We start from the raw sequence: 22,741 nt of genomic DNA on the forward strand, positions 1-22,741 counted from the left end.
CATGGAAACTAGAGGACCACTGAGAAGTCTTGTCCGCGCAGCTCATCACCTGACAGGGTTGCTCGGCCTCTCTAAGCCTCGGGTTCTTCTTTTGCAAGATGGAGCTAAAGAATATTTGTTCTAAGGAAAGTGTTGCAGAAACTCCTTCCTCAATGGCCAGTGTCACAATGGCTACAGGCTTGCTCTCAGGCGCCCGCCACGGACGCCCCAGTTGCCTAGGAGACGGGGTCCTCAGCAGGGCCCCGCCCCCTCGGTCCCCGGCGCCTCCCGCCCAATGAGCTGCTTCCAGGGGGCGCGAGGAGGCGAGAGGGGCGGGGAGAGGGGGACTCGGGCGCAGGCTCGCGCTGCCGCCTTCTGCGCCTGCGCCCGCGCCTGCGCGCCGAGGCTCTGCTCGGTCCGCGGCCATGGAGGCGCCCGCTGCCCGCCTGCTGCTGCCGCTGCTGCTGTGGGCCGCGGGGGCCGCCGCCGCCGCCTCGGAGACGCAGCTGCTGAACGAGGACGTGAAGCGCACGGTGGACCTGAGCAGCCACCTGGCCAAGGTGACGGCCGAGGTGCTGCTGGCGCACCCGGGCGGCCCGGCCGCGCCCGCCGCCTCCTTCCTGCTGGCGCTGGACCCCGCGCTGGAGGCCCGCCTGGCCCATCTCGGCGTGCAGGTGAGCCGGCGCCGGGCCTCCCCGCCCCCTCCCCCGGGCCGCGCGGACTTCCGCCTGCGCCGCCGCCACGTAAGCACCCGGCCGCGCCGCGCCCGGCCCCGGGCACCCCCGCGGGCAGCGGCCTCCTTCCCGCCCCGCCCCGGGCACCCCCGCGGGCAGCGGCCTCCTTCCCGCCCCGGGCACCCCCGCGGGCAGCGGCCTCCTTCCCGCCCCGCCCCGGGCACCCCCGCGGGCAGCGGCCTCCTTCCCGCCCGGCCCCGGGCACCCCCGCGGGCAGCGGCCTCCTTCCCGCCCCGCCCCGCGCCGGGCCCACCCGAGGCCCTTGTAGGCTTCCTCGCACTAGCCAACCGCTTTTGGGGGGACGTTCCCCAAGACTCGGGGCCTTGGAAGAGCCCGCCGCTGCCTGTGTGGGTTCGCCTCCTGCCCGGAGCGCGTGTAGCAAGTGCCCACCTGGGCTTCTGCGAGACCCCAAATCCCACCTAAGCTTGCCTTAGCCTGGATGGCCTCGGGACTCTTCATGAAGTGCAGAGATGTAAATGCATTCTGGAGTTAAATTGCTCTCCAACTACTATTTTGTGAAATATGAAAAAAAAAGTTTTGTTTAAACGGGTTCTGTTTCTTTTTATATGGAAAATAAATTTTTTTACACGGTCCAACTCATTAAAGAAGGGTGTTTTATGTTATTACAGACATGAGTTGTCTAACAGTATATAGCTGAAGGATGGTTGTAAACCAAGTTTATGCAGGTAGTGATTAATTTCATTGGTCTGTATGGCCTTCAGTCTTCCCTGTCTGCATTTATTCAGACTCTGGAGACTTCCATCATTGTTGTGAAAAATCCTAGCAAAGTTTAGGCTAGGGCCCCCATTTTAAGGCTGCGTCATTCTGAACTATGAATTGCTACTTCCCAGAAATTTAGCTTTGGATTCAGGTTCCATGATTCTTGCAAGAGGTACGGCTTTTTTTTTTAGGTTTTTTTTTTTTTTTTTGCAAGGCAGTGGGGTTAAGTGGCCTGCCCAAAGCCACACAGCTAGGTAATTATTAAGTGTCTGAGGCCAGATTTGAACTCAGGTACTCCTGACTTCAGGGCAGGTGCTCTATCCACTGTACCACCAAGAGGTACACTCTTGTTCCATTCATAAATAAAGTTTTAGAACTGAAACATCTTTTTTTTTAAGGTTTTTGCAAGGCAAATGGGGTTAAGTGGCAAGGCCACACAGTTAGGTAATTAAGTATCTGAGACCAGATTTGAACCCAGGTACTCCAGACTCCAAGGCTGGTGCTTTATCCACTACGCCACCTAGCCACCCCGAAACAAATCTTTAACGTCATTTGAGTCTCCTAGTTTTACTAATTATGAAATGAAAGTTCAGAAAGATGATGTAATATACCTCTGGTGGCAGACTAGGAATTAGAGCTCTGATCTCCAGGCCTTCAGTCTATTGTTATCCAGTACACTTCTCTTATCTTCATTATTGTTTTCCTCACATTCTTCACTCTTCTGTGCATCTTTGCTCTCGTTTTAATTCCTAGACAGCTACAATTTTGGAAAAGGACCTGTGGCTTGCAGGAATTAGCGTTCTTCATCTCTTAAGTCCTGATGTGATGCCATGAGGCCTTATTACTTTGATGAACCTCTGGAGACCTTAAAGTTTTAAAAGCAAGCGTGCATGGACTTCAGTGTTTCCTGATGGATCAGGCATAGTCCTAAGCTTTGAGAATATCAGAAAGGCAAAAAGAGGCTCTTTCCTCAAGGAGTTCTCATTCTGAGAGGGATAACAGATGAATCCAGAGACCCTCACATGTAGGAGGACTAGGGGTTTTGATTGAGAGGGACAGGACTACATGAAGTAGAAGTACAGAATAGGGAGAATTCCAGGCTGGGGCAACAGTCTAGAGATGGAGTGTCTTGTGTCTTATCCCAGAAACAGCAAGGCCAGAGTGTTGCACTGGAGAGGATGTGGAGGAGGAAGTAAGATGTGAAAGGCCAGGTTATGAAGGATTTAAAGGATTCATTTTTGATCCTTGAGGCAATACACAGTCTTTAGACTTGATTGAATTGGGAGAGTAACATGGTCAGTTGGCAGCAGCCCTCTGGATTTTCCATCTTTCCCCTGTAATCTCAGCTTGCAATATCACTTCAGCCCCAGAGCTCATACCTCTTCAATTCTCTGGAGGCGCTCCAGGCCAGTTATCTCTTTCTTTCCTCCAGGCTGCACTCTTCTGGACTTTGCCACTATGCCTTCTCCCTACTACTTTCAGTTTCAAAAGAAACAATACTATACAAAAGTATTGTTTTTTTCCATTTAATCATAAGCTCCTTGAAGCCAGGTACTGTCTTTCTCCTTTCCTTTATACCAGACTTTAGCGCAGTATCTGGCACATCTGACTGACTTGTGCTAGGAGGATCACTTTGATAATGAGTGAAGAATGGACTAAAGTGAGGAGAGACTTGAGGAAACTATGTCCAGATTTGAGGTGCTGACAGTATCAGGAGAGAAGAGAGTATCATTGAGAGATGTTCTGTACAGAGGCTGGACAGATCTTGGTAACTGTAGAGAAGGAGTGATAGAGTAAGAGGCTGGTGATGGCTTAGATGCTATGTTGCTTTGTGATTCTTTAATCAGCATGTGTTAGTTACTGGTTTTTGGCATATTATGTGTTGACATATTTTTGTTGTTATTGTTGAGAAGAGATTAAAAAAAGTGTGCCATTTTCCTAGACATGCTCAACCAGTTGTACTCCTTTTGCTTAAGTGGGATTAAGATCACAAATTGAAAAACATTGGTGACAAGGCTGGTAATATGGTTGGCCACCCAACCAAACAGATCAAAGGTATGTCATTGTTCATGAGTATATTTGAATCTAGTAGGTTTGAAAAAGAACTCCTGAAAATCAACATCTTTTCTATTTTACAGTAACCAAATCCAGAAGAGGATAATAGAAAGGAAAGTCGCAAAGTAATTATAAAATGTATAAACTATTTGGGAGTAAAATGTGTCAGAGCACATTCAATGCTTCTGTAGATAGTGTTCAGAATACTCCTTAAAGCAAAAACAACAACTTAAGTAACTGCTTAATAAATACTATTAAGGGGGTGGCTAAGGTGGCATAGTGGATGAAGCACCAGCCCTGGAGTCAGGAGTTCCTGAGTTCAAATCTGATTTCAGACACTTAATAATTACCTAGCTGTGTGGCCTTGGGAAAGCCACTTAACCCCGTTTGCCTTGCAAAAACCTAAAAAAAAAATACTATTAAGTATTTGTGGTTAGACTGTAGCAGTATGAAATCCCAAAACCACCTAAAGTAGTATATAGAATTAAGTACTATACTAATCAGCTGACCAAGGGAATATTTTATAGCACCAGATTGAAGGAACAGAAATGAAGGAGGAATAGCACTCCTAGAGCTTGTATTATTTTATTTTTATTTTTAATTTTTGTATTTTAGAAAGATTTATTTTGAGTTTTACAATTTTTCCACCAATCTTGATCCCCCCCACCCCCGCCAGAAGGCAGTTTGCTAGTCTTTACATCATTCCTATAGTATGCATTGATCTAACTTGAATGTGATGAGAAAGAAATCATATCCTTAAGGAAGAAACATATAGTTATGAGATATAGCAGAATTACATAAGTCATTTTTTTTTTAATTAAAGGTAATTGTCCTTGGTCTTTGTTCAAACACCACAATTCTTTCTTAGGATACAGATGGCATTCTCTGACACAGATAACCTCCAAATTGTGTCTGATTGTTGCCCTGTTGGTATGAGCAAATCCATCAAGGTTGATCATCTCCCCCATGTTGCTTGTTAGTGTGTATAATGTTCTTTTGGTTCTGCTCATCTCGGTGAGCATCAGTTCATGCAAATCCTTCCAGGCTTCCCTGAATTCCCATCCCTCCTGGGTTCTAATAGAACAATAGTGTTCCATGACATACATAGACCACAGTTTGGTAAGCCATTCCCCAATTGATGGACATCCCTCAGTTTCCATTTCTTTGCCACCACAAACAGAGCTGCTATGAACATTTTTGTATAGGTGATGTTTTTTTTTTACCCTTTTTCATAATCTCTTTAGGGTATAGACCCAGTGGTATTTTAGTGGTATTGCTGGATCAAAGGGAATGCACATTTTTATTGCCCTTTGGGCATAATTCCAAATTGCTCTCCAAAAAGGATGAGTTTGTAGGATTGTAATAATAATACAAACAAATTGAGTATTCGCTGGTTGGAGATAGGCTGTATTAATTGTGATATGTAATGGACTAAATGTGGAAAGATTACTGAATATCATCATAGGACCTGTGAACAAATATCAGCTTTGTCATCCAGTAGATCTACCACTTCTGCTGTCTGGATCTCTTTATTCATCTGTCAACTGAAAGATAGGAATCCTGTGACTTATCCTATCTTTTTTTCAACACTAAAAACTGATTTAACATTGTTCACAAAGCTGATGGGAAGAATTCAAAGGCATAGGGAAGCCTTTATGAAGTGATGTGGAATGGGTAATACAAAGTCAAAAGGACCATCTGCATAGTTATTGAGTTGTATAAAATGAAAACATTTTAAAATGGCAATAAGAGTTTTAAAATTGAAAAATGTTAGAATTAACATATTGAGCATATTCTTTATGAAAACCATGGAAACTTTATTGGGTTAAGGTTACATAAGTCAAAAGTTTTAGTCATCCTTATATCATTTTGAGAATGTTGCACATTATGGAATATTTAAGTTTTCAAGCATGTAAAGGGTTTTTGTGAAGTTAAAATTTATCATCATTGATGTTCACTTTACACCAAAGCTAGTAAAAGCTGCTAAGACTGTCACTCTTAGTTCTTGCAAGTTGGTGATGGTTATTTTTGAAGTTATCTGTCAATTGAAAATGGGTTCAGAATTTGTGTCTGAAAAAAGCATAAAAAATAACTCTCTGTGTTCTGCTACAGTTAAAAGGAGAGGAAGAGGAAGAAAATCATTTGGAAGTACGAGAAATAAAACTTAAAGGCAAAAGGTAAGTAGTCTGATTAATAATTATTAAGTTTTTGTTCATGACTAGCTCCTTAAATGTCTATATTCACTTCTATACTTCCTGGGTTCAGTTGGCATTCTTCTTTGTAGCTTTTTTAAAAAAAATGGTTGTTTTCTTCTGAGTTTACTTCTTGGTCTTTCTTACCATTGTAGTAGTCTTTTTTTTTTTAGTTTTTTTTTTTTTGCAAGGCAAATGGGGTTAAGTGGCTTGCCCAAGGCCACACAGCTAGGTAATTATTAAGTGTCTGAGACCAGATTTGAACCCAGGTACTCCTGACTCCAGGGCCAGTGCTTTATCCACTACACTCCCTAGCCGCCCCTGTAGTAATCTTTTAAGGTCAAATTCTTTTTTGTTCATTTTTTTTCAGCCTATTTCTTGACTTTGAACTTTATGTTAAAGTTGGACTCTGCTTGGGGTGGGGAAGCACCTTTTAGAATTTCAGGGTTTTTTTTTTTTTTTTGTGCTGCTATTTTCATAGCTAGTTCTGAGAGTCCACAAGTTTTAGTGCTTCCAAGATAGTGTGATCCTGAGGGTCATTATTCTCCTGGTTTTCACTCTGGTCTTTACCAAGGAAGAGTCCTGTATCCCCTGTGGCTGCATACTTTAGTGGTCCTCTCTGCTTTGAAACTGTATCTAGGGCCCCTGTTGTCTTGTGACCCATTCCCAGCACTCCTCTTGGTCCTGGAACTTCAACCCAGAATTGCTTATGGGTAATAGAATTGCCATTCAGCATCAGCAAAGGGTCCCCAGCAATCTCTCTCTCTCCCATTACTGGACTGGGAACTCCTGTAGCTGCTGTTGTTGCTGTTGCCATAGCCACTGGTATGCATCTGCTCCAGATAATCCTCCACAATAGTGCTAGACTTTTTCTGCCAACCTTTGAAATTTTCACAGGCTGGAAAAAATATCTCACCCTTAATTTTTATTAACTCTGCTGCTCTTAAATTTGATTGAGGGGAATGCTTGAAGAATCCAGCTAAATGTCCCTTTTTCCTTGGCGATTGCTTTGCAAAACCTCAGCCCTAGATTATTCTCATTGTTTTCTTCCTTCATCCTACCCATGGTTATTGAATTGAATTGGAGGAAGTCAGAAAATTGTGCTGATTGAGTCCACTGAAAATTTATATATTTTTAAATTTCAACTTCAACTATAGTAAGGCAATCCCATTGTTTTCTCATTGACTCTTTGCTGTAATTGACACTGGATAGTGTCTTCTCTCGGTTTTTGTGACACTGATTCCTATTGATTGTCTTCCTACTTGTCTGACCATTCCTTCTGCATCCCCCTTTCATCCTGGAGAGCTATCCTTTCCAACAAATAATATTTTTTAAAATGAAAAAAATTAGTAAGCCTGATAAGTACTTTGAAAAAAATCTGAAAAATTGTCCGCTTATGAACTTCTCATTTGCAAAGAGGTATAGTGGCGGGGGTGTCTTTTCCTATTTTTGTTTTGGAACTGTGTTTGTTTTTTGTAATTTTGTTCCATATTTATATTTTATTGTAGTTTTTCTATTTACATTGTTGTAGTCTTGAGTGTGTGTGGTGTGTGTGTGTATATATATATATTATATATATATATATAATATATATATATATATATATATATATATATATATATATATTGTTTTCTTAGCTCTGCTTAATTCAGTGTCCTTTTGGGTAGCTCTTGCTTCTCTGTGGCCTTCATATTTGTCATTCTTACAGCTTTTTCACATTCCATTAGATTCATGTACCATAATTTGTTTAAACAGTACCCTATATATTATATTTATACATATGTACACTCACATATATATGCATATATTTAAATATATATATATATATAAAATAGGACATTATCTTTACCCAAAAAGTATTGTTAAAATTATTTTCTAATGGTAGATTTCAAAGATTTTTTTTATTTTAGGTTTTTGCAAGGCAAATAGGGTTAAGTGGCTTGCCCAAGGCCACACAGCTACGTAATTATTAAATGTCTGAGGTCGGATTTGAACTCAGGTTCTCCTGACTCCAGGGCTGATGCTCTATCCACTGCACCACCTAGCCACCCCTCAAAGATTTTTTAAAAACTCCCAAACTGGTTTTTTGTCCTTAGATGCCCAGCTTCACTTTTTCTGGATTTCCTAGCAGGAAATATTGCATGGCATCATAGTCTCTTTTGTACCTCTTCTCCTATTCTGCTAGTTATTTCCCTGTTCTTTTTTTTTTTTAATGTTTGTGTTTGGTTTTTGGAGATGAGGTTTCAGAGGGGAGAGCAAGAGCATGAAGGATGATAGATTCATGACAAATTGTCTCCCCTACTGTTTACCTCCCATGGTACAGTGAAAACAGCCTTGATGGGGAAAAATACCATATATATACATATATATTTTTTGTGAAATTTTTATATATCTTGAATACTAAGCCCTCATAAGAGAAATTTTGATACAAAGATTTATTTTGCCACATGATCACTTTTTATTGTGAATGCTTTGTTGTCATTGCAGAAGCCTTTTGGTTTCAAGTGGTCAAAGTTATCCATGTTATCTTTTGTAACAGCCTCTATTTCATACTTGGTTAAGAATACATCTTTTGCCCAAGGCTGTGAGAGATATGAGTTGTTTCTCTTGAAACTTTTTTTGAAATATGATATTTAATATTAAACTTGCATATCTATATAGAGTATATTATGGAATATGTCATAAGATCCAAGACTAATTTCTGCCAGACTGATTTTTAGTTTTCCTAGCATTTTTTTTGGCAAGGCAATGGGGTTAAGTGACTTGCCCAAGGCCACACAGCTAGGTAATTATTAAATGTCTGAGGCTGGATTTAACTCAAGTCCTCCTGACTCCAGGGCTGGTACTCTATCCTCTGTGCCACCTTAGCTGCCCCTTTCCTAACATTTTTTCAAAGAGGGAGTTTTTCTCCTTATTATATACAGCTACATGTCTTTTATCCAAAAATCCATATAAACTAAATTTGTAGATTATCTTTAAGGCTATGGACTGTTTGGCTATAGCAATTAAAGAAAATTATGTTTTACCTTTTTTTTTTCCAGCAAAAATCTTCCTTCTCTTCCTTATACTTCAAGCTCTGTGCCTCTCCCTTTATTAAGTTTGAAAGAAAAATAATACTGTTATAAATGTGTAGTCAGACAAAATAATTTCCTTCTGGTCATGTCTAAAAGTGTATGTTTCATTCTGAATTCTTCACCCTTCTCTTTGGAGGTAGGGGGAATATGTTCATCATTAGTCCTCTGGAATCATGGTTAGTCTTTACATTGATCAGAGTGCCTAATTCTTTAAATATTGTTTTGCTCTTACCTTATTGTCATTGTGTACAATATTCTTATGACTGTTCATTTATTCTGTATTAGTTCATACAAGTCTTCTCAGGTTTCTCTGAAACCAACCCCTCTCCCCTTTGTCATTTCCTACAGCACAATAACATTCCATCACCTTTATATGTCAGAACTTACTCAGCCATTCCTCAACTTCTGACCCCTTGAGCCCCATTCTCCATTTCCTTTAAAAGAACTGTATTCTTAGTTATTTTTCTTAGGTCAGTACCTCCCTTAATTGACCTTCCCTCAAATTCCCCTTTCTCCTCTTACTCCCTTGTGTCCCCCTTTCCTCATTGAATGGAATTTATTTGTGTGGTCAACTCCACCTGTGTATGTCCTCTGACCAGTGAGACTCCAGTGACAACTTTTCCTCTCATCTATCTTCTTTGTCTATGCAGATGTCTACTGAGGTACCCAGATAATCCTATCCGTTCTTCTCTTTAGATCATGAAGACATAATAGAACAATTCCCAGGCCTCATTTCCAAGGGGATACATGTATCATGTCCTTGGATTTGTCCTATTTTATTATTTGCAACTTTTCATATCCTTCTTGACACCTGCATTTGAACTTCAGAACTTTTACACAGCTCTCATCTTCTCATCAGGAATTCTTGAAAGTCCTTTACTTTTTAAAAGACCAGTGTTTTCCCATTCTGCTCACTCTTTATACTTTCTTACTGCAAGATCCCTTTCACATAAAGGATCCCTTCTGCTTCCTCCCCTGCTTATACTCACTTTTTTGCATAAGTTATTCTTGGCTGTAACCCTGTATCATCTAGGTGACATTGTAGATAGAATGTTGGATCTGGAATCAGGATCTGGGTTCAAATGTGATCTTAGATACTTTTTAGCTGTGTGACCTTGAGCAAGTCATTTAACATGTTTTTGCCTTACTTTCCTCATTTGTAAAATAAATTTTACAATAATACTTGCCTATCAGGGTTGTTAATAGGATAGCATGTTCATCATCACTATTCTGTAATGGTGTATTCCCTATGCCCGGCTCCTTTATAGTGATGGCTGTTAAATCCTGTGTGATCCTGACTGGGCCACAGACATTCTGTAAGCTCATCTACTCAATTCTAAGAGGGTCATATTCTGTGTTGGGGGAAGAATGCCTGCTGTGAAGAAATTTGGTCTTTGGAAGATTTTTGGTGCAAAGAGATCCTGTGGAGCTTTTATACTTTTTAATTCTCTCTCTCTCTCTCTCTCTCTCTCTGTTTTTTCTGCAGTGGGAAATTATTCACAGTGAAGCTTCCCCATTCCCTAGCTGGAGGCGCCAAGATCCGGGTGGTCATTGAGACAGTCTACACTCATGCTCTGCAGCCGTATCCAACCCAGATCACCCAGTCAGAAAAACAGTTTGTGGTTTTTGAGGGGAACCATTACTTCTATTCACCCTACCCGACTAAGACCCAGACCATGCGGGTGAAACTGGCCTCCCGAAATGTTGAGAGTTATACGAAGCTTGGCAACCCAAGCCGCTCTGATGATGTACTGGATTATGGTCCCTTCAAAGACATTCCTCCCTTCAGTCAGGTAAACTTTTTGAGCCAAGGCTTGCTTGAGAAGGAACTGAAGCAGAATGGTGCTGCCATCTAGCAACTGACCAGCCACTAGAGTGGATGGAATAAGCCTTTATTAAGCTACCCCTAGCTAGACATACTGCTAAGCACTTTACAAATATCATCTTATTTTATCCTCAGAACAACCCTGGGAGGTGGATGGTATTATTATCCCCTTTTACAATTGAGGAAATTGAGACAGAGATTAAATGACTTATCCAAGGTCATTCAGCCAGTAAGTGGCAGGCTGGATTGGAACTTGGTCCTTTGTGATTCCAGGTCCAGGGCTTTATCTGTCCACTGTGCCACTAGCTGCCTGAGAATAGAACTTATTGCTTGACTGCTCAGTATAATCTATTTATAGTATAATGCCAGACACTCTGGAAGATACAAAGAACAACAAATTATTTGTTTTTGCCTAAACTCAAAGGTATTTATTTTTCTTTCTCTGACAGGATCCTTTTAAAGTGCATTATGAGAACAACAGCCCCTTTTTGACCATCACTAGCATGACCCGGGTCATTGAAGTCTCTCACTGGGGCAATATTGCTGTAGAGGAGACCGTGGACTTAAAACATACAGGGGCTGTCCTGAAAGGGCCCTTTTCTCGTTATGACTATCAGAGACAGGCAGACAGCGGGATTTCCTCCATCAGGTCTTTCAAGGTGAGTTGTTGCTACCTGTGAACTTTGAGGCAGACATTTCTGCTCTAGTTTATCTGTCTTTTCTCGTTGAGTTCCAGCTAAATATGGTGGTTTAGTGACCAGTAAGTTAATGGCAAGGTGAAAGGTGATGTTGGAAAGCAGGGGAGGAAGCAGAAGGGATCCTTTATGTGAAAAGAATCTTGCTGTTAGAAGGGACATCAGGTGGGACAGAGTTACAGAACATTGATGCTATGATGCATTTTATTCCTGATTTGTTAGCATTGACTCTTCTATATTATGTCTTATTGTATTATTTTTGTTGTTATTTGGTGCCTGTATTCAGAATTTTCAGGTTAAACCTTACCTTAGCTAAAAGTAATAGCTGAAAAATGTTTTTTTGTGTTGAAATCTGGTAGTTTACTTCACAGTGCAGTGTCTGTGCTTCTAATTCTTGGGTTTTTTTTTTATTAAAAGTTATTGAGGGGACAGCTAGGTACCCAGAGCAACCCTACCTGCAGTGGATAGAGCACCAGCCCTGGAGTCAGGAGGACCTGAGTTCAAATGCGGCCTTAGACACTTAATAATTACCTAAACAGTCCATAGCCTAAGGAATTTTTTAATGGGCAAGTCATTCTTAACCCCATTGCCTTAAATAAAATAAAAAAAATAAAAAAGTTATTATTGATACCTTTTTTATATCATATTTCTATGTTTGTATAGTGTGTATATAGCTATATATTTAACCCCTAGCCCAGCAAGTAACAAAGATTAAAAAAAGGGGGAAAAAAAGGTTAACAGAAGCAACCAGTGTACATATACCATATGGCAATATATGTACTATTCCATACCCATAGTCCCTTACCTCTGCAGTGATGGGAGTCAAGGTGGTATGCTTTTGACTTAATGTTAGCCAAATCCTCCCTCAGAAGGCATTCCATGTTCCAACATTCTCCCTAATTCTGAGTATTATGCCCATCATCCTGCAAGCAGTAGAATGCTGAAGCCTTTCAGAAGTACCTTTTTCTTAGAAGATAAACTGGTTGGTGGCTTTGCTGAGTTTGGGGGCATGAAATTGGATGTCTTGGGTTTGTGAGATCACTTAGGAAACTTTGGATATACTTTGTTAGCAGGTTGAGGCTGAATAGAGCCTGAAATTTCTTAATGTTCCTGTAGTTTTGCTCTGCCTTCTTTAGTGTAACTTGTTCCAGATTGAAACAAGTATAGTTGTTACAAGTGAGGTCCTGATATTAGCCCAGTGCTTGGCCTATGTTGTCATTAAATAAATGTTTATTGACTTACTGACAAATGTCAGAAATTATTTATTTTCACAGGGTCTAATCTGTAGAATTTGTTTATAAATGTAACTTCTTTGGGAGTCAGTTAAATTATAAGGAACTGAATATGATCTAATTCTTGATTGTGATTTGCCTTTCATGGAATTTCTTTGGCAAATATTTATCCAATCCTTTATGTCTTATCTCCTATGAAACTAGGAACACCTTTTTAAGCTAGGGCTGTCTTAATACAGGTTGTAAGAAAACATTTTCCCAAGCATTTTGTTCTTTTAATTTTTCTTTTTTGTTTGCAAGGCAATGGGGTTAAATGGCTTGCCCAAGGCCACACAGCTAGGTAATTATTAAGTGTCTGAGACCGGATTTGAACTAAGGTCCTCCTGACTCCAGGGCCGGTGCTTTATCCACTGCACCGCCTAGCCACCCCCCTAGGCAGTCCTTGCCTTCAAGAGAGGACTATTAAGATCTCATTCCAGTGAAAATATCAGTATAACAAAAAAAAAAGATTTCAACACTAATCAGTACCCTTTTTTATTTCATGCTGTTTTCTGGTGATAAAATTCTGGCAATACCAAAGAATTTGGAACAATGTTTTGAGTTTTGTCATGATGGAGCATAACAATAAATTTCTTAGACTTCAGCTCAGAGATAGAAAATATGTAGAGACAGATCTTCATTAGGAAAGTAGTTCATTAATTGAAGTTTCTCAATGCGGTTTTACTTAAAAGAACAAGTTTTTAAAACCTCAGTAATTATGGTCATATTTGGGGAACCATTTTCCCTTTATTACAGAGATGGGATCTCTGAATGTGGAATATTGAATATATTTTTAAAATAGTCAATGTGATGGTTAGCTTTGCTGAATTGCTTTTAAAAAATCTCACTAGCTTTCTAAATACAAGAAAGATATATTTAGAAATGAAGGTGATTTAAAAATAACTAATATCAATAGAAATAATTTTAAAGATATTTTATTTAGGCAATGATTGCAAATGATCTAAATAGATTTAATTTTTGTGTGTTTTCTTTTTCAAATAGAGATATATGTAAAGGTATTTTAAGGAATTTTTGCCAATTTAGAAACTGGAAAACACAAACAGAAGAAATAGTTGGCATAATAAAACAAAACCAGTTAATACATTTTCTAGATGTTATTCTCTCCATTGTTAAGAGCAGTTTTTAAAAAAATAAAAATCCCTGTTCCAGGAATAGGGACTATATGCTGTAAAGCACAAAAAGTGTAGTCAGATCTTTGAATGCAAATTCTACTATGACCCCTCTTTCATCATTTGTATCCTAGTTGTTTCTTTTGATGAATCATTTTGAGCATCCTCAGAGACTTTGTAACACTCAAAGATGTCAAGATTGAGATGAACTCCATGCTGTCCTTTTAGTGGTTTCTTTTTTGATTTTTCGTACTTTAAAATATAAGTCAGTTTTATTTTGCAGCAGTATTTTTGGTGCAGAAGCTAGAATGCTTTAAAGTACAAGTGAGAAACTCAAGGTGTCTGATACTATGTTATGCATTGTTATGCATATTGTAGGAGAGCAGTGTTAGTCAGATTCCCAGGAAGCAGGGATGCAGATTCTGGCTCTTCCACTAACACACTTTGTGCAAATCTCTCATTTCTCTGAACTCCAGGTCTCTTTTCTGTTAAGTGAAGGGATTGGACTAGGTGATCACTCAAGTGCTCAATAGCTTTCAAATTCTGTAAGATCCTGTGAATTCACCAGAAACTCTTCTGTACTCACATCACTTGTTTCCAACATTAAGTCTTCAACCTACTCCTTATTTTGAGGGAAATAAAATCAAGTAACGGTATTGCGACCTTCATTTATATCTTGACTCTGTCTGCAATTACACATTTAGTATAGATTTTCAGTGACATAAAGTGGTTGATAACATTTTTTTCTTTTTATTGCCTTTCATTTTACTTCCTTTGCTGCTCAGATACTCAAAAACAGCGATTCATTTGAAAAGTATGTTGGGGATCTTAAGTGGATTTGGAATGCCATCAACAGTGTGAAATGGCATTCAGCAAAAAAAGTGGAGCTGACCTTAGGTGACATTAAAAGAGGCATAATCAATTGACAAGAGTTTATTAGACATTTGTGACATGCAGGCACTGCTGTGGTATACAGAGGAGAGCAGGCAGTACCCTGTTCAGACCACATTTATAGGATTTTTCTGATCACCTGTGTTTTAAGGAAGGTAGCATTGATTAAGCCAGAGAACATTCAGAGCAGGATCCCTTGGATGAGTGAAAGTGCTTATGAGGATGCAACATGAGGACCTGCTGCAGGAGGGGAGAGGAAAGGATTGTCACATAGAACAGATTAGGCAGGACCAGGAAATACGTACAAATTGCAAAACGATGTCAAGAAAAATTTCCTAACAGCTGTCCAAAAGAGAAATGGGCCGCTTCAGAAGGGAGTGGTTTTGCCTTCTTAAAGATCTTCAGGGACAGTCTGGATGGTTACTTGTTGGATATGGACTGGGATTAGATGGCCTCTGTGATTCTATGACTTTAGCTGTTTGATTTCATAAGAAATGTCTGGTAATGGTAAATGTTTAGCACTTGTGAACCTTCCACTTCCCCAAAGGAAAGGATTGAGGGTGTCTTCTCTTATCTCTTCAAGTTTTGCTTGATCTTTATTATTTTTGTTGCAATCAATTTTGATTTTTTGGTATATCTTTCCATTTATATTACTGTAGTCACTGTATATTGATTTCTTGCTTCTGCTTTCTTCACTCTTCATCAGTTCATAAACCTTTTCCTATGCTTCTCTGTATTCATCACATTGAACTTTTCTTAGTTTTTTTATGTTTTTAATTGATACATCTTGTTTTGATAGATTTTTTTCTTCTTATTAGTGATTTTGAACATTTCTTGTGGTTTTATAGTTCTTTTGAGAACTGTTCGAATCCTTTTACCATTTTGCTATTGGGGAATGACTGTTAGCTTTATCTATATTTGATACTGAATCCTTATCAGATAAATCTGATAGAAAGGTTTTTTCCCATTAGACCACATGTCTTTGCAGAACCTTTTTAGTTTCAAGTAATCAGAGTTATTCATGATGTGTTTTGGTGATTTTTTTCCATAAAGAACTTCATTGTTTGTTAGTAATTTCAGAAATTCTTAAAATTAGAATAAATTCTGTTTCTTAGTAAAGTTATAAGAAATACTGAGACTTCTACACTGTCTTGATTCTGGTTTTACATTTTTTCTTTTTTATAGAAAGTAAAAAGTTATTGTATATAATATAGTATTTCACTTCATTTTAAAAACAAATAATTCAGGGTGGCTAGGTGGCGTAGTGGATAAAGCACCGGCATTGGAGTCAAGAGTACTTGGGTTCAAATCCGGTCTCAGACACTTAATAATTACCTAGCTGTGTGGCCTTGGGCAAGCCACTTAACCCCATTTGCCTTGCAAAAACCTAAAAAAAAAAAACCAAAACAAAACAAATAATTCCATAGCATAGTAAATGAAAATAATCTTTGAGGAAATAATTTGATTATCAGATGCCCCAATGTAAACATTTTACTCATAAAAAATATCACTCAAATACTAATAAATGTCCCATGTTTGTCCCTCCATTCCTCATACTTATTTCCTCTGAGGATCTTAATGATGTCTAGTCACAGTACAGAGTCCTCAAACTGGTATTGTACCAGAGGAGGTGTATACAAGACCTGAAGCACTGGTAGAGTATACCTCCGAGGGTCAGAGTCTTTCTCTTAGGTGAATAATTAGTCAAACTGTTTTATCATTGTTACTATATAGGAGCTAACTTAATTTATTTTGTATTTATATGCAAATATATTAAATCTTTATTACCATTTACTTACAGATTCTGCCTCCCTATTACCTTCCATTTAAAGCTCAAATTTCTCTAAGGCCATATGTAATCTTGATTCAGTTTGCCTTTCTAGCCTTCTCTGAGAGTACTCCTTATATAGTACTGTAAGCTTTAGCCAAACTTAGACTTTTTTCTATTCCTTGAACATGCCTTAACTTCTTTTGTTCATGTTCTTCCCTTCGCTTGGATAGTCCTCCTTCCCTCTATGTGCCATTGAAGATTAAAGTCAATTCAAATGCTTCTTCCTCTGGGACTTTTTTATTTATTCTACCCCTTGTATATAAATATAAATATAAAATATAAAAAAACCCAGTCTTATATAGCATTTTTGTTCCCCCTCATTCATCATATTTCCATATAAGATCTTACATTCTAGTTACATGTTTCTACTTTATTTTCTTTCTAGTTTGCAATTTTAGGTAACTATTCTTAAGTAAATGCCTTATTTCTTTCCAAACCAAAAAAATATACAAAACCTATGCTTAGTAAATATTTGTGTGAATAAAGAACAGAGAAAAGTTTAAATCTAGGATTTTAAGGGACTTTCTTTTCTCTTGCAGACCATACTTCCTGCTGCTGCTCAAGATGTGTATTACAGAGATGAGATTGGAAATGTCTCTACCAGCCATCTTCTCATCCTGGATGATTCTGTGGAGATGGAAATCCGCCCCCGCTTTCCACTCTTTGGTGGATGGAAGACCCATTACATTATTGGCTACAACCTTCCAAGCTATGAGTACCTTTATAATCTAGGTCAGTAGCAATTTGTCATGGAGAAAACCTGAATTTGACTTTACTCCTAAATAGTTTGTCTATCATCAGTTAATTCTCTTGTGGTAGATGTTCATTTCTTTGTTTCTTAGGATAGGTCATGGCAAATCTCCATGTTCAGTTAAGAGGGTAAGGCCTAATATTCTTTAATCTTCCAGGTGACCAGTATGCCTTAAAGATGAGATTTGTGGACCATGTGTTTGATGAGCAAGTAACAGATTCTCTGACTGTGAAAATAATACTTCCAGAAGGGGCTAAGTGAGTATGACTGTTGCTTTTCTTTTCCAGGTACTTTAGTTTTTGTTTCTGACTCTTTCCATAATCTGAAGTCTCCCTGAATGACTGAGAATGTGGGTATCTTGTAAACCTGTGAGACAGAGATAATCTAATCTTGTATATAAGAAGCTTGGTTGGATGTTACTGGTGTTTGAAGACAATCTCTTCTCTGCTTCCCAGGAACGTCCAAGTAGACAGTCCTTATGAAATCAGCCGAGCCCCAGATGAGTTACACTACACCTACCTGGATACGTTTGGCCGCACGGTGATTGTTGCCCACAAGAACAACTTGGTGGAGCAGCACATCCAAGACATTGTGGTGGGTGGCTCTCACTCTCCTCCTGGCACTCTGTTCTGATTTGTTTGCAGAGGTAGAGTCTTTGGGAGGTACATATCCTGAAGTGGGCCACGTTTGTTTCAAAGTTCACTTAGGATTGGTCATATTGATTCATTTTGAACTGACACTGTGATGTGCAGCTAGTGGTGAGGAGCTGCCCTATTAGAAATGGGACTTTGTGCTTGTGTGCCTTTTTTTTATTTTAAAGGTTGGGACTCAATCGGCCCTCTCTAGGTTATTCTCTGCAACTGTGAAGAGTTCTTTTTCTCAAAGGCCCTGATTATCCATGGTAACAATCCTTCTCTATTTCTCCTCTCAGGTACATTACACATTTAACAAGATCCTCATGTTGCAGGAGCCCCTGTTGGTTGTTGCAGCCTTTTATATCTTGTTCTTCACAGTGATCATCTATGTGAGGCTGGACTTTTCCATCACAAAGGTTTGTCAGTTTCTTCTTAGGGGGTGGGAGGTGGACACCACCTCTCTACACAGATTTTTTGAGCTGTAAACACATCATTTCTCTCCCCTCCCCCCCTTTAAAAAACTTAATTGATCCTTCCTATTTTAAATCTCTTTTGTATAGAGTGAGTTCTTGTTCTTTTCCTGGTCATAATGTCCTATTAGAGCACACTCTTGTGGTCAGACTTGGAGTCTACACAGTCTAGAAGGTGAATAGCTAGCTAGAGGCCATTTGGAGAACCGATTTTGTTTGACTCATATGTTGTAGTAAATTTTTTAGGAGGTACATATCCTGAAGTGGGTCACCTTTATTTCAAAGTTCACTCAGGATTAGTCATTTTTGAATCATTCTAAATGAACTTATAGGAGAACTGTTTTGTAATCAGTTAATATTATTTATCAGAAGGTAGCTGCTTACTGAGCAGAGAATCTGAGAATATGTTTACAGATAATTCCTTCTAGTACTTTTGGAACCTGAAAAACAGTCCCATATTTTGGGGAAATATTTTAAGAACTTGCACTAGTTTTCTTGTCTCTTAAGTACTTGACTAGTATTAAGTGTAAGCTAATAAACTTTCATAATTCTTCTACTTTGGTTTAGACTGCCATATTCAATTTCATTTTTCATTGCTCTACATCCTTGTTATGTTTTCTTTTGTTTGCCACTTTGCTTCCAGTTTAATTTCTTATTTAACTCTGATTTCATTTAAATTTTACTTAATTTCTAAGATTAGTTTGTCTAATGAGTAGCAATATTGGTTTATATTGTTAGATTTTGCTTTGATTGTTTTTAACCTTTTCCCCCTTTTATCTGTTAACAGTACTGTCTTGGAGCTGCAGTTGAGATTTGGTCTGTAGAGGAGCTAACCATATATCCATGTTCTCAGTCATTCTGTGTGGGAAATTCTATAGCATCTATTGAATATCATATGAACATCCTAATGTTGCTTTTGGATAAGTCCAGTAATTTGTGGGGATTGCTGAGGATGGGCCATATGTGATGGTCAGGCATGATGCCAGAAGATCCTATTTTTATGTATGTAGTTTGTTAGTCATGTGCTGCTAAAACAATAAGTGAAAATCCAAAACTTCTTAATAAGATCATACCTCAGGGAAAAGCAACTCTCTTTTACTGTCATGATTTTCCGATTTCTTGTATACATAGAGCTTCTTTGTCACTGGATTCTTTTGAAATTTCCTTGAAGTTGAAATCTTCTTGGAGATGTAGTATTTTTTTTTATGATTTTCTAGAAAAATAGATTTTCTTCTTTGGATAGCGGTTTTTCCCGGACCTGTTATTGGCCTTCCTGACCTTTTAAATGACAGGTGTGTCTTCCCTTTGTAGGATCCAGCTGCTGAAGCCAGGATGAAGGTGGCTTGCATCACTGAACAGGTTTTAACTCTGGTCAACAAGAGATTAGGCCTGTACCGTCACTTTGATGAAGCTGTCAACAAGTACAAGCAGTCACGGGATGTGTCCACCCTCAACAGCGGCAAGAAGACCTTGGAAATGGAGCATAAGACTTTGACGAATGAGATTGCGTCTCTGCAGTCCAGATTGAAGACTGAGGGGTCTGATCTTTGTGACAAAGTAAGAGATGTGGGCCACTCTTTGTTGTTCCATAAGTGGCAGTATTTCCCAAGTTGTTGGTATTTGAGGTACACCACTGCCCGGGCAGTGTCAGTGTCTGTGCTGACCTCATAAGAGAACTGTCCTAGAGCAGATGAGATGTAAGTGAGTTGTCTAGTGATGCCCACCAGACCCTGGACAAGGAAGTGGGGGGTTGTGTTTGATTATTAGAGACCCGGTGCTGTCGGCTACCATAGTCAACCTAATAACTGGTATCAGTGTTGAGTGACAACTGCCAAGTGTTGGCCAGGTTGTGCACACAGACTGGAGTGAAGCTTCCTTCCTAGGTCTGAGTTCAGGATCAGGCATTTTTAAAATGGCCTTGACTGGACACTGAGGTTGAAAGGTGTCCCTGCGCTTCTGTTGGAGAGCCCAGGAGAGCAGAGAGAGCCTGGATGTGCATGTGCCCTCTGACCTGGACTTTCCTTATCTATAAAATGGAGAGGAGACTTCCATTGACAAGATTGTTACACCCAAGTTATGTTATACCAATCAGAGGAGACTAAGTGGTAGAGTGCTGGGCCTGTAGTCAGGAAGGTCTGAATTCTAATATGACCTCAAACACTTATTAACTATGATCCTGGTCACTAATCTTTGCCCATTTCCTCACTGTAAGATAGTAAGAGCACCTACTTCAGAGTTATAAGGATCAAATTAGATAACAATTGTAAATCATTTATCATGAGATATTTGTGAAAATGCTTACAGAGTAATATATAAATGTGAGTTTTTAAGGAAAGCATTTTGTAACCTTTACTGAAAATAAATGTCTTTATGATGATGAATAATGATGCTAGCAGGTCAAAGGAAACCAGGGAACATTTCTTTTCCTTGATGTATTAGACATTAGGAGTCCTAAGACATATTAACTGAAATAGGTATATGTGGTAGCTCAGAGACTTGCTTTTGTATAGACTTCTTTAATGTCAATTTTTCCTCTTGCCTTTTCCAGGTTAGTGATGTCCAGAAATTAGACAGTCAGGTGAAAGATCTTGTGCTGAAATCATCGTTGGAGGCAGAGCGGTTGGTGGCAGGCAAGCTGAAGAAAGACGCCTATATTGAAAATGAGAAGGCCCTGTCTGGCAGACGCCAGGAGCTGGTTACCAAAATCGACAACATCCTTGATGCTCTGTAACCTGCGGCACTGGCTGAGCTCCCCGGGAGCTGCAAGAGCAAGGTGCTGGAGTAGACCCTCTGAGCCTTTGGGCCAGTGGGGAGGAGCTAGCAATGTAGGGAAGGAGGTGGGTTGCCCAATTTTGCAAGTATTGGAAGGGTTTTTAAACATTGGTTCCTGACCCCTTGTTGTTATCCCTAGAAGCAGTCAGGTCAGGCTAGGGCACTAGGAGTCTTGCATTTCCAAAAAACCTTTTCTGTGTTTGTTTAAATAAACTAGACACACACAACACCCATCCTTTTTTTACTCCTCACATTCAGCAAAGGCTTATTAATGCCTGTTGTGTAAAAAACCCTCTGCTGAGTGTTGAGGAGATGTACAGCTATATAATATAATGACTAGGATTATACTTGGAGTTTTTTAAATACTTTGATCTGTGCCCTCCTAGCTTTGGATATTTGGGGGTTTTGTTTTTGTTTTTTAATTTGTGTGAGACCAAACTGAATAAACCAGGGACTGTGAATGTTTACTAACCTGTGTTTTTATTGTTTCTCATTTCTAAATTTTGAATTGGTAAAACATCTAAGCTCCTCAGTATAGTGTAGTTTGGAATGGGGGGGAAGGGGAGACCTTTTTTTTTTTAATAAAGAAAGACCTTTCATAATATAAGCTAAGAGGGTCTAAAAATTTACTATAGAACATTGGTCTTTGGGTGGTTGTAGAGAACATAAGCTGGTCTCCTCTTTTCCTCTCCCTCTACTTTTCTCATTCCCAAAACTCAGTTTCTCTGACCTGAGAAAAACTTTGAGCAGTCATTTATGATTCTTGGCCTCAGTGAATGGAGAAGGGCAGAGGGAAGCCTGAACTGAAAGTGTAAAATTATGAGATCAAAGGTTATTTAAATTGAGAGAAACCTTAGCAGTAACAGGAGCTTCCTCACTAGTCTAAATTGGCACATCTGGTAGATGGACCCCTGTTTGAAAGTGGAATTTAGAGATGATCAGTCATTGTCATTGATGAGTTTCGTTTGTGTGCCCTTGGCTTAGGTTGCTCTTAACCTGCATTCACTTAGAATGTGGTGAGAAATAACTAGGCCAGCTTGGACTCCTGGACTGATTCATCTGGTCATCTGGTAATACCACAGTTAGATGAAGATAACAGTAGTCTGGCCTCTGGCTTGTCGGCAACAATTAAATGATAGTTGAGCTACAGCTCCTGGGTGGTCCAGTTCACAGCTCCAGGCCTAGAGATTTCAGGATAAACGACCTGCCAATAGTCATTGATTAACTAATGTACATTATTGCAAAGGGAATATTGATCGATGCCCTTTAAATAATTCTGGCTTTAGCATCTCAGCTTTTTCCTTCTCTTTTGTTCTTGTTTTCCCTCTCCTTTTGATTTACTCTTTCCGTTCCTTCACTACCCTGTGCATTTAACTAGTTGTAGTTCCCTGTCTTATTTTGAGAAGCAAGTAAATTAAACGTTTTAGATTTCTTTTTTGTAAACAATTCCTTTATTATCAAATTCGATGATCTTTTATTTTCTCTTTGGGGGGCTGTGGGGCTTGCGTGGGTTAAGTGACTTGCCCAAGTTCACCCGGCGAGGTCGGATCTGGACTCGGGCAAAGGTCAGGGGGAGGGTGGGCCGTCGTGGGGGAGCTGGCTGCTTGTGCCACCTGCCGGGAAGCCCGAGGGGCCCAGGCGCAGCCCCCGAATCCCACCACCCCCTTAGCCACATCCCTCCGAGTCTTGCTCCTGCCAAAGCCTTCCCGCCCACCG

General features: G+C 39.6%; 1 protein-coding gene across 1 annotated transcript; it reads left to right on the forward strand.

Annotated features, from left to right (window-relative positions):
• Positions 1-381: 381 nt before the first annotated feature.
• On the forward strand, positions 382-21,496 carry RPN1 (ribophorin I). The gene is made up of 10 exons (XM_074198414.1): positions 382-653; positions 5,601-5,665; positions 10,241-10,547; positions 11,029-11,238; positions 16,937-17,129; positions 17,306-17,405; positions 17,604-17,742; positions 18,080-18,199; positions 19,565-19,810; positions 20,802-21,496. Exons 1-10 carry the CDS (start codon positions 405-407, stop codon positions 20,982-20,984), a joined length of 1,812 nt encoding a protein of 603 aa, XP_074054515.1. The 5' UTR covers positions 382-404; the 3' UTR covers positions 20,985-21,496.
• Positions 21,497-22,741: the final 1,245 nt, after the last annotated feature.

The sequence above is a fragment of the Macrotis lagotis genome, chromosome 8 (genome assembly GCF_037893015.1).
Source record: "Macrotis lagotis isolate mMagLag1 chromosome 8, bilby.v1.9.chrom.fasta, whole genome shotgun sequence".
Taxonomy (NCBI): Eukaryota; Metazoa; Chordata; class Mammalia; order Peramelemorphia; family Peramelidae; genus Macrotis; species Macrotis lagotis.